Below are 11,256 nucleotides of genomic sequence, written 5' to 3' on the forward strand. Positions count from 1 at the left end.
GGAGTAGGGCTCAGTGAACATGGACGGGGCCTGGGTGAGTGGACATGGATGTGGCATGTGTGAGTGGACGTGTGCGGAGTAGGGCTCAGTGAACATGGACGGGGCCTGGGTGAGTGGACATGTGCGGAGCAGGGCTCAGTGAACATGGACGGGGCCTGGGTGAGTGGACGTGTGTGGAGCAGGGCTCAGTGAACGTGGACGGGGCCTGGGCGAGTGGACGTGTGCGGAGCAGGGCTCAGTGAACGTGGATGGGGCCTGGGTGAGTGGACGTGTGCACAGTAGGGCTCAGTGAACGTGGACGGGGTCTGGGCGAGTGGACGTGTGCACAGCAGGGCTCAGTGAACTGTGAACGCGGCCTGGGTGAGTGGATGTGTGCTGAGCAGGGCTCAGTGAACGTGGACGGGGCCTGGGCGAGTGGACGTGTGCTGAGCAGGGCTCAGTGAACGTGGACGGGGCCTGGGCGAGTGGACGTGTGCTGAGCAGGGCTCAGTGAACGTGGACGGGGCCTGGGTGAGTGGACGTGTTCGGAGCAGGGTTCAGTGAACGTGGGCGGGGCCTGGGTGAGTGGACGTGTGCACAGCAGGGTTCAGTGAATGTGGGCGGGGCCTGGGTGAGTGGACGTGTGCACAGCAGGGTTCAGTGAACGTGGACGGGGCCTGGGCGAGTGGACGGATGAGTGATTGGGCACAGACATAGCCCTTGTTGCTTTCTCACAGTCTCTCCTGGCATTTCTGTGGCTGTGCATTTGCAGGACCTTTATAGCTACGGGCAGTCGACTGTGGCCAGTGACTATGAGAACGAGCAGTCACAATACAGTGCCACCAACTCCATCTACCAGTCAGGTGGGTCCCCTCGCGGAGTGCGCATGCACGGGTCGGAGACTCGGGGCTCCTGGGGTCGTCAGCAGGACCTGGAAGCTCCCCGGCAGGAGTGGGCTTGGTGGAAGGGCATGAAAAGGAGACTGCTAGGAGAGGAGGCATGGAGGGCAGAGGGCAGTGCCCAGGAGATGCCAGCTCTAACCTTGGGGAAACATTGTTAGAAGTCACTTGGAAACATTCTAGACTCACAGTAGAGTCATAGACGGTGTAAATGGTCTAGTGCTCAGTCGCTAACCCAAGATAAGAGGTTCAAGTCCACCCAGGGGTGCCTCGGAAGAAAGGCCAGGCAGTCTGCTTCTGAACACTCAGCCCCAGGAAACCCTGTGGAGCACAGTTCTATTATGACCTACACAGGGTGGCCATGAGAGAGCTGACGCCACAGTAACTGACTGTAATACTGAGAAAGGCAGTGGTGGCTCAGTGGGGAAATTCTCACCTTCCAGACCGGAGACCCGGGTTCAATTCCCAGACAGGGCACTTCATGGACAGCCACCTGTCTGCGGAGGCGTGTGTGTGTGTGTGTGTGTGTGTGTGTTGCTCAGATGCTCAGCAGGTTTCCATGGAGCTTCTAGGGTAAACAGAAAAATAAACAGGAAGATCATTCTGGTGATCACCTACCGGAAACCAACCCATGAAACCCCTGCAGATCACCACTGTCCAGTCCAGAACCCATCACACGGGGTGACACAGGGCCGGCAGCTTATTGTTCTGGGACACAGGGTCCCCAAGACCTAGGAGCCCTGCTGGTACAGTGTTTAAAGTATTCAGCGGCCAACTGAAAGGTTGGTGGTTCAAACCCACCAGCCACCCCTTCAGGAGAAAGATGAGGCTGTCTGCTCCTGTCAGGATTGACAGTCTTGGAAGCCCTAGCGTGTGGCTCCCGTGTCCTAGAGGGTCGCTGTGAGTCGGAAGCCACTGGATGTAAAGCAGTAGGTTTGGTTTTGTTATTTGGATGGTAGGGATCTAGACTGACGAGAGACATGGGGGTGACGTGACCATCTGGTGTTCCCAACCATACTCTGATGTCTCGGGGACTTGGTCATGCTTCATAGGAGACAGAGCAGGACAAATTGGAGCTGAGAACATTCTTCAAGGGTGCTTCCCAGGACGGGAGGGTCAGCCCCAGGAGAGAAGGAGCAGGGATACAGAAAGGAGTGGTAGACATGGGCCACAGCCAGGACCGGACCCAACTCCGCCAGCGCTGACTAGCCCCGCCCCCCGACTCCACCGGTGCTGACTGGCCCCGCCCCTGACAGCGCTGACTGGCCCCGCCCCTTACTCCTGTCTGGCCTTAGCACCTGGGCTTGGGGCGGGTCTATGTGCACCTGCAGGCTGGTTACAGCAGCCCGAGCCAGCTCCAGCATCTCCATTCAGGGGTTTTGTGCTGCAGGTACCAAAGAAAGCTACAGCCAGGCCAGTGGGGGCTACAGTCAAACCCAGCCTGGGGGGTCGCCTGTGGGCACCTCAGTGTCTAACTGCATCTACCCATTGGAGACCACCGCCCTACCTGCTGCCTCAGTGCCCACCATGCCAGCATACACCCTGACCTCATACAACCCCCCTGCTGTCTCCTATGCAGGTAAGACAACCTGAGCATAGCCCAGTGTTGTGTGTGAACCCTGGGTGGGACACACAGCACGTGAACTTAGCTGGTAACAGAAAGGTTGGCAGTTCAAACTCACCCAGCTGCTCCACTGGAGGAAGACCTGGGGATCTGCTTCTGTCAACACGACAACCATGCAAACAGCGTTTAACAGACACATTTGCCTGCTCCCCAGAATGTTGGAGGTTCAAGACCACCCAGAGATGCCCCCAAAGACAGGCTTGACGGTCTCCTCAGCTGGTGCTGGTGACAGCTCTGCTGCCCAGTCAGCCTGCTGTAAAGGAATGCAGCGTGCCCCTGCCCTCCCCCATCTGTCTCTCTGCTTCCTAGGACCGGAGTACCCAGCATGTGATGGGTCGACGTCTTCAGCCACTGGGCTGCATTATCCTCTGCCGCTGCGGGGACCCACTCCACCTCAGCTGCCACCACCCCCACCGCCTCCCCCACCCCCGAAGCCAGCCAACTCATCCTTGTGGGGCACCCCCGGGAACAGCCCCAGTTCCAGGTTCAGTCCTGCCGGGAGCTTCAGCAGGCCGCCAAAAACCATCCACTACTGTGAGATCTGCAAGATCAGCTGCTCTGGTCCCCAGGTCAGCGTACCCCCAGGGCATCCCCTGTCCCTGGGTGTCCGGGAGAGTGCTGGACGGCCCCCTGGAACCCCTGAGCTAGAGCACTCAGTGTCGGGGCTGGGGTCCCAGTTCAGGTCTTCCCAAGGGAGCTCCGACGTTAAGCTGGTGGTGCAAAGCGCCTGTCTGAATTTCCTGCAAGTCCCTGCTGACAGGTCTACAGAGCAGAGAGAGTCGGCCCAGCAGGGAGAGGGGCCACCGTCTTCTGGGGGTTGGTTGGATACAGTGAGGGTCATCGAAGCAGGGCCACCAGGGTGAACACTGCAGAGCAGAAAGAGAGAGCGACCCGGTGTGTGTGTCTGTGTGTGTTAGAGTGTATGTATGTGATGAGTGTGTGTCTATGTGTGTCTCTGTTAGGGTGTGTGTCTGTGTGGGAGAGTGTCGGTGAGGTTATGTCTCTGTGTGTATATTTGTGGGCTCTGCATTTGTGTATGTCTCTGTCAGGGTGTGTATTTGGGTGTATGTATGTTTGGGGCATAGCCATGGAGAATCTCCTAAGCAAACACGCACACATGTGAACTCATCACGCTTCCTAACAACCCGCTCCCTTGGCAGGTTCTGTCTCTGGAAAGGCTGGGCATCTAACTGCCCATCCTGAGCAGGAGCCGGGTGCTGGGGTGAGGCTCCACAATCACCTAGAGGGTCTGCCTCCCCCACCCCGCACCCACACTGAACTGGGCCCCCAGGTGGCTGCCCCAGCCGGGTGCTTCTCTCCCTCAGGGTTCACCTCCACACCCTCCCACCCCACCCCACCCCAACCCAGCCCACCCCAACCCCGAGCTGGAGACCACGACCTGCTTTCCAGAGTCCTCCCAGGGAAATGTCTCACATCCCTTCTCCCTTAGCGTCTGGCTGATTCTGTTGTCTTCACATTTACCTCTTGGCCTGCTTTGTATTTTAAGAAATGGTTACCAGGCTTTAGGTTTTAGAAAAAGAAAGAAAAAAAAAAAAAAAATAGAGGCCCTGAATGTGGCAAAAAGTGAACCTGTTCTGCTTCTAAGCCTGAAGATCCACAAACTCAGCCACTGAAAACCTCTGGGAGTCGCAGTGGACACAAGAGCAAGTGGGTCGGAGTTGCCTGAGGTCGATGGAAGCCTGGGGCGCCCACCTTGCTGCCCTCTCTCATCCCTCACTCTCATCTTGTGTTCCTGTGGCTGGAGCTCTGGTTCTGACGGATGGGCCAGTTTTTTTTTTTTTTTTAAAGTTTTTTTTGTGAACTGAGTGACAGTTTACATGGGAGAGCATCAGCTTTACACCATGGTTTCATGGCAATTACAATCTCCTCCATGCATCATCATTCAACAGTATTTACTTCCATTCCCTCTGGGGTTTTTTGGGGGGGGCAACGTGTGTACCCCAAAACACTCAGGAATATATAATAATTTAAACAACCTAAGGGCACATTCTGCAAGCCTGCCTCCTGGTCGCCAGCATCCAGTCCCTCTCTTTCTATGAGTCTAGAGTCCTCAGCTGCTCCCTCTCTCCATGTCCTCATCTCTGCCTCCATCTCTGGTGTCGCTGCTTCTCTGGATAAGGTCCCACATTCTGCTCTTGCTCTTCTCCCTTGATGGTCCTCTGTTTCTGGACTGTAAGATTAACTACTCCCTAGTTTTTGTTACAAAACTTCTACCTTTAGAGTTGTGAGAGTTGCAATTAGTCATGATAACAGTTACTATTGAATCATAAGAATCTGATCCCCATCTCTTTTCACCAGATCCTTCTACACAAGATGAAAACGATTCAGTGGGTACTCTACCTTCCCCTGCACACTCTTAAACTAAATTCCCTCTTGAAAACTTGTAAGCCAGTCACTTCATGCCTTTATTGCCCCCTCATTTTAGGTAGCCAATGTCTAAGTTGCCTGTCCCTATCTACCCTGTGCACAGAGGGGATAGGACTGGTACTTGACGTGAAGACTCTTCCCTCTCAGTTGGTATTTTGAGCTACTACTACATCCATAAGTATAGGTTAAGTTCATCAAATTGTAGCAATTTACTGTAGTTTCCTTGATCAAAAATTGTTTTTTTTTCTTTTCCTCTAGTCAAGTTCTGATTATCAAGCCACCAAGGCTGGGTCAAATGAGTACTATCTACAGGTTTGGGCTTTCTTTTGCGACTCCCCTCACTTCATATTAGCTGGATGCTTCACTCTCAGCTCTAGCCCTCTGTGGCTATGTCCTTGTCCATGGGCTCAGGTGTCCCCAGGTCTCACCACACTTTGGACCAACCAGCCTTTCTTATTCTCTCTCTCATCTCCAGGTCAACGGGAGTCTATGGAACATGGTTGAACTCAGCCCACTTCATCATTGCTGCCTTTCCCCCTCCTCCACTCACCAGGAGACCAATGTGGTCACCAGCGAGCTTACATGCCTGCTCAGGTGTTCCCTTTGAGTTTTTCAGTCTTGGAGAGGGATTTGTCCTGAAGGGACTTGATTGCTTGCTTTTATGGCTCCCCAGCAAACAACTTGCTTGTTCTTGTAGTAGCCAGTCATACTGCCATTTTTGTTTTGGATTTTTCCTGCTCTTTCTTTGAAGATGTATCTTCTGTCGCTCCAGCTGTTCCAGGCTGGTCTGCTTGTCCTTTCTAGTGGGAATGTCTCAGCTTAGAAGGTTCTGGATGGGGCTCAGGATTCCACCTAAGGTGCTCTACTCTGCAAAGGCTCTGCAAGAAGCTTATTTCACTGATCAAGTTCTAGAATCCCTGTTAGATATTTCATTCAGTTATAGGCCGAAGACAGACTTACAAGTGCTCTGTAATCCTGTTTCCCGACAGTCCTTTCTATCCCCCTCAAGTGTCTATTTTACAGTAGTAGGCAGGGGAAACCAACAGTCAAGCATTGTAGTATTATTTCCTCTCTTCAGACTATGCCTTGTTCCTTTATCACAGAGCCCTGTTGTTCCCAAGGTTGAGCATGCATCACTATTTACCTTTGTCCCATGGCCAAACTTCATCTCTCATACTTCGGACATATTGTCAGGAGGGACCAGTTCCTGGAGAAGGATATCATGTTTGGTAAGGTGGAGGGTCAGAGAAAAAGAGGAAGATCCCCAGTGAACTGGATTAGCAAAGTGGTAGCATCAGTGGGCTGAAGCATGGCAACAATTGTGAGGTCGGCCCAGGACCAGGCAGTATTTCCTCTGTTGTGCACAGGGTCGCTATGAGTCAGAACTGACGCCATGGCACCTAACAACACGTAGCCCATGCAAACCTGTGAATGGCCCAGTTTTAATATGGATCCCACTCTCCTCACTCCGAGGCTCACATTGGGGGTCACATTTGGTGTTGTCAGGTGTCCACCCTTAACACATGATCCTGGTGCCTAGTTTCCCTGCTGCATCCTTGGCTCCCCCTACTGGCCAGGCTGAATATCCTCCTGGGATTCCAGGTTCACTGTGCCTAGTGTGGGGAGGTGAAGCAGGCAGGCTCCGAACCAGACAGCCCCCGCCCGCAAGGGGCACCACCTCCCTGAGCCTCAGCCCCCACTTTGGGTGGACGTGATGACAGGGTTTTCTCACTGGGTGTTTGCTATGCTGAATTGGCAGCACGCTTGGCGCGTGGCAGCTGGCTTGTAGGAAGCCCTTAGCAATGTTAGCTGCTGTTGCCATTCCAGGCTGTCTGCTAATATTAGAAGCCCTGGTTGCATTCTTATGGAAATTTCTGTTGTAGACTCACAGGAAGTTGTAAATCACCCATGGTGACTCCCCCCCACACTGAAGGAAATACTGCCCAGCCCTGCGCCAGCCCTGCGATCAGTGACACACCAGACCTTGGGGACCCAGGCGGTTTCTTTCACTAGTTTTTGGCAATAGATGGCCAGGCCTTTCTTCCTAGTCTGCCTTAGTCTGGAAGCTCCACTGACAGCGGTTCAGAATCAGAGCAGTCTGCCCACCTCCACTGATGGGGCTGTGGCTGTGGATCCCACGGGGAGGGCGAGAGGTCTACCTCTGAGTCACCAGACCCTGAGGCCAGTGTCACAGCCAACATGTCATCGTGGCCACCCATCCATCTTATTCCCATCCCCCCATCTGACTTAAACACTCATGTGTGTGTGTGTGTGTGTGCGTATATTGTGTGCATGGGATTTGTGTGTGTGTGTGTAGATGTATATGTGTGTACATGGAGTGTGTGTGAACATGTGTGTGTATACGTAGTGTATGTGAGAGCATGTGTGTACATGGTGTGTGCATGAATGTGTGTATGTATGTTGTGTGTGTCTGCATATGTGTGTGCCTGTGTCTAAATATGTTTGTGCATCTGTGTCTGTCTGTACACGTGAATGCACACCTGTGTCTATAGGTGTGTCTATATGTATATGTGTCTGTGTGTGTATGTCTCTGTATGTATACGTGTGTGTCTGGTTGTCTATATGTGTTCATTGGTGTCTGTATGTGTGTTTCTGTGTCTCTGCGTGTGTGTGTCTCTGTGTGTCTGTCCACGCATATGTGCCTGTGTGTACTGTGTGTGTGTGTATGTTTGTCTGTATGTGTGCATCGGTGTCTGTGTGTTTCTGTGTCTCTGCGTGTGTGTGTCTCTGTGTCTCTGTGCACGCGTATGTGCCTGTATGTACTGTGTGTGTGTCTGTGCACGCATATGTGTCTGTGTCTCTGTGTCTGTGTGAAGTCACAGTCTCAGGACTGGACAGTCCATCACCTCTCTCCAACCCCCACGCTGTGTGGACCTGCTCATACTCATACTGACACGGGCTTGCCCTGTAGTCTGTTGTGGAGCGTGTCCACTGGCTGGGTGGCACCACTTCTGCATTTCCTCTGGATGCCCAGCAAGACGCTGTCTTTCCAGGTCAAAGTTAGGAGTATATGCACGTTGAGATGCTGGCCTTGGGGGTCAGGAGAGGGCGCTGCAGGTCACCGGGAGCTCCTGGGAGCCAGCAGTGCTGGGAAGGCAGGGTGCAAGACCCACCACTTCCAAAAAATCTTTTCCTCGTGTTTTCCTTCTTGTGCACATGATACATGCTTTGCCACCAGAAGTCGGACAGTACAGATGCCAGCGTAGCCAGTGTTTGCTCTTCACTGTGTGCTTAGCAGAATACCAGAAACAGAGGTTACCTTGAGGACTGAGGTGGTATTTCCAGTCGCCTGCCTGATATGGTGGACAGTGAATAAGGCAGACCCAAGAGGAATTGGTGCATGTGAGTTACAGTGAACCACCAGAACAAACAAGCCTGTGTTAGAAGTACAACCAGAATGTTCCACAGAAGCCAGGATGGCTAGACTCTGTCTCTCAGACTTTAGACATATTGTCAGGAGGGACCAGTCCCGGGAGAAGGACATTGTGTCTTGTAAAGTGAAGGGTCAGCGAAAAAGAGGGAGACCCCCAAGGAGATGTACTGACACAGTGACAGCACCAGTGGGCTCAGACACATCAAGAACCCGGAGGCTGGCTCCGGACGAGGCAGTGTTCCCTTCTATTGTACATCAGAATCTACAGCATCAAAGTCACAAACGGGGGCTTGGAAGAGACGCTGGGGGTGCAAGCAGTCAGTGTGCTCAGCTGCTCACTGAAAGGTTAGAAGTTCGAGTCCACTTAGAGGCACCTTGGATGAAAGACCAAGCACTCTACTTCCCCTCAATCACCCACTGAAAGCCCTGTGACAACACAAGTTCGCCATGAGCCAGAGTCGACACCTGCTCAGCATGTGATGCCAACGGGTCATCTGATCTTAAAACCCCCATTGTCATCAGCCCTGTGTGCAGGTGACATGCTTCAGGCTCAGAGAGGCTGAGCAATTTGCCGAGGAATTCACAGCTAGTTTGAGGAATGGAGATCAAAATCAAACCAAGGCTTGTCCCATTCACAGGGCACATAACAGCAAGCAAGAACCCCCCCCCCCCCCCCCCCCCCCCCCCCCCCCCCCCCCCCCCCCCCCCCCCCCCCCCCCCCCCCCCCCCCCCCCCCCCCCCCCCCCCCCCCCCCCCCCCCCCCATATAATCATCTTTCCTTCCCAGAAGAATTGGCTGTGGTAATTTAGTGCTAATCACAAGTTCGGCAGTTCAAAGCCATCAGCCGCTCCTTGGAAAAACCCTGGTCAGGGTTGCTATGAGGCAGAACCAACTTGACTGAACTTCCCAACAGACTCTTTGTGGCTAACTAAGGCATGTGTTTGCATGCCAGAGAGAATGAAGTACCATGTCTGCATCCCACACCATCCCGTTTCCTCCTTTCCCTTCCTAAAACCAGCCGTCAGTGCTGGCCCTGGTATGATTCCCGGTGGTAACTTCCTTCTCCAGAGTCCCCGCTTGACATATCTCAAGGATTCCAAGAATCAGTGCCTTCAGACGCCATGCCAGTGGACAGTGGGTGAATCAGCTGTGATTCACTGTAGCCTCGTTCATGGAAAGTCCTTGGTGTCTTAGAGGGAAATATGGTATCTGAGGTTCAGTTCTGCAAGCCCCAAAATGTCTCCCCTCGCCACCCCCAAACTTGTGATACTCAATGTTAAGAAGGCTGTTTGCTTTCACAAAGGGAAACAAACTTATGGGTTCGAATCTGGGCCTGTGAGCTCGGTTCAAGATAATAGCCACTTTGGAGGCTGGGGCTGTAGAGACAAGGGTCCCGGCTCCATGTCAAGCTTTCTTGAGGACCAGGCCCGAGACCACAGGGACTAGGGTGGGGCCCAGTGGGCAACATGCCTGTCAAACCACGTCTGCTCCTTGTCACAGACCTACCGGGAGCACCTGAGAGGACAGATGCACAGGAAGAAGAAAGTGGCTCAGAGCACATGGAGCGAGTCGGACGGCAGCCCACGCGGCGTGCAGGCGATCCTGCGTTGTGAACTCTGTGACGTGTCCTGCACTGGGGCTGACGCTTATGCTGCCCACATCCGGGGGTCCAAGCACCAGAAGGTAGGGGCCACTCTCCAAAAGGGCCATTTGGGGATTGCCTTTTCCAGACTCTTGCATCTCTGTTCCTAAGAACTAGACAACTGGTTTCCAGTGTCTCAGGGTACCAGGGGCCCTGGTAGTTCAACAGTGAAGCACTTGCCTGTTAATCAAAGGCAGTACAGTGGTTCAAATCCCTGCCCCCACTCCCTGCAACCCCACAGGAGAAAGACCCCGTGATCTGCTTCCATAAAGATGGTCATTGTTGTGAAGTGCTGTCGAGTCGGTTCCAACTCATAGCCACCCTATGTAGGGTTTCTGAGGAGCAGCTGGTGAGCTTGAACCACCAACTTTGCAGTTCAAACCAACCTTGCATTCCAGCGCATTAGCCCACAGTGCTGCGCTAGGATGACTGCCAACAAAGCCTTATGAGGCAGCTCCGCTCTGTCACATGGGGTCGCTATGCATTGGAATCACCTTGATGACACCTGGCACCTGGCACGCGCTGCACCAAACTGCAAAGATGGGGAGGGGCTGCCTCAGAGACCACAGGGAATGGCTCCTGGGTGTATTCAAACACAATGCTTTTTCCACTGACGAGATCATCCAGTATATTCCAGGATGGGGCCTGTTGCTTTTGTGTGTGTGTTGTATTGTGTTTGTTGTCCTTGAGCAGACAAAACACAACATTTCAACAGCTTATCCCGGTGCACCTTGGTGTCATGGCCGACACTCAGAGCTGTGTAGCCGGTCTCACGCTCTTGTCCCCAAGAGCGCGAACTCACTGCCTCCCAGCGTCTCATGGAACCTTCGAGTGTACTGGTGTCACTATGGTCTTAAAGGAGCTCAGGGCTCGAGGCAGACACTCCACTCGGGATGCTAAACCATTGTTTGGTTTGAAGAAGACTTGGGGAGTCTTTTTGGTTTAAAGTTGAATCATCATCTTAGGGCAATAGTTTCGGGGGGCGTCCATCCAGCTTCCATGGTTCCAGAACATCTGGATTCCATGAGAATTTCAAATTTCAGTTTTGCATTCCCCCACTTTTGATCATAAGAAACTCTGCTAGCGTAGTGGTTATGAATCGCACTGCAAGCCGCAAGGTCAGCAGTTCGACACTACCAGCTGTTCTGCGGGACAAAGATAAGGCTTACTGCTCCCGTAAAGATTTATAGCCTCAGAAACCCTGTACAGGGTCGCTGTGAGTCGGAACCGACTCCACGGCACATAACAACAACAACAACAACTTTTGAACATATTCTCAGTATTTTTTTTAATGGGAGCTAGAGAAGAGGTGTTGGATCTTGGCTTAGAG

The 11,256-nt window shown here is 53.1% G+C and overlaps 1 protein-coding gene across 1 annotated transcript in view; it reads left to right on the forward strand.

The window, feature by feature from the left end:
• ZFR2 (zinc finger RNA binding protein 2) overlaps positions 1-11,256 on the forward strand; it is a 48,317-nt gene that overhangs the window by 9,657 nt on the left and 27,404 nt on the right. Inside the window, exons 4-9 of the mRNA XM_006869041.1 lie at positions 183-278; positions 434-510; positions 752-842; positions 2,269-2,457; positions 2,812-3,071; positions 9,785-9,967. Of these exons, the coding sequence (XP_006869103.1) occupies positions 183-278; positions 434-510; positions 752-842; positions 2,269-2,457; positions 2,812-3,071; positions 9,785-9,967 (896 nt within the window). The remainder of the gene's footprint in view (positions 1-182; positions 279-433; positions 511-751; positions 843-2,268; positions 2,458-2,811; positions 3,072-9,784; positions 9,968-11,256) is intronic.

Source organism: Chrysochloris asiatica, unplaced genomic scaffold, assembly GCF_000296735.1.
Source record: "Chrysochloris asiatica unplaced genomic scaffold, ChrAsi1.0 scaffold00125, whole genome shotgun sequence".
Classification (NCBI taxonomy): domain Eukaryota; kingdom Metazoa; phylum Chordata; class Mammalia; order Afrosoricida; family Chrysochloridae; genus Chrysochloris; species Chrysochloris asiatica.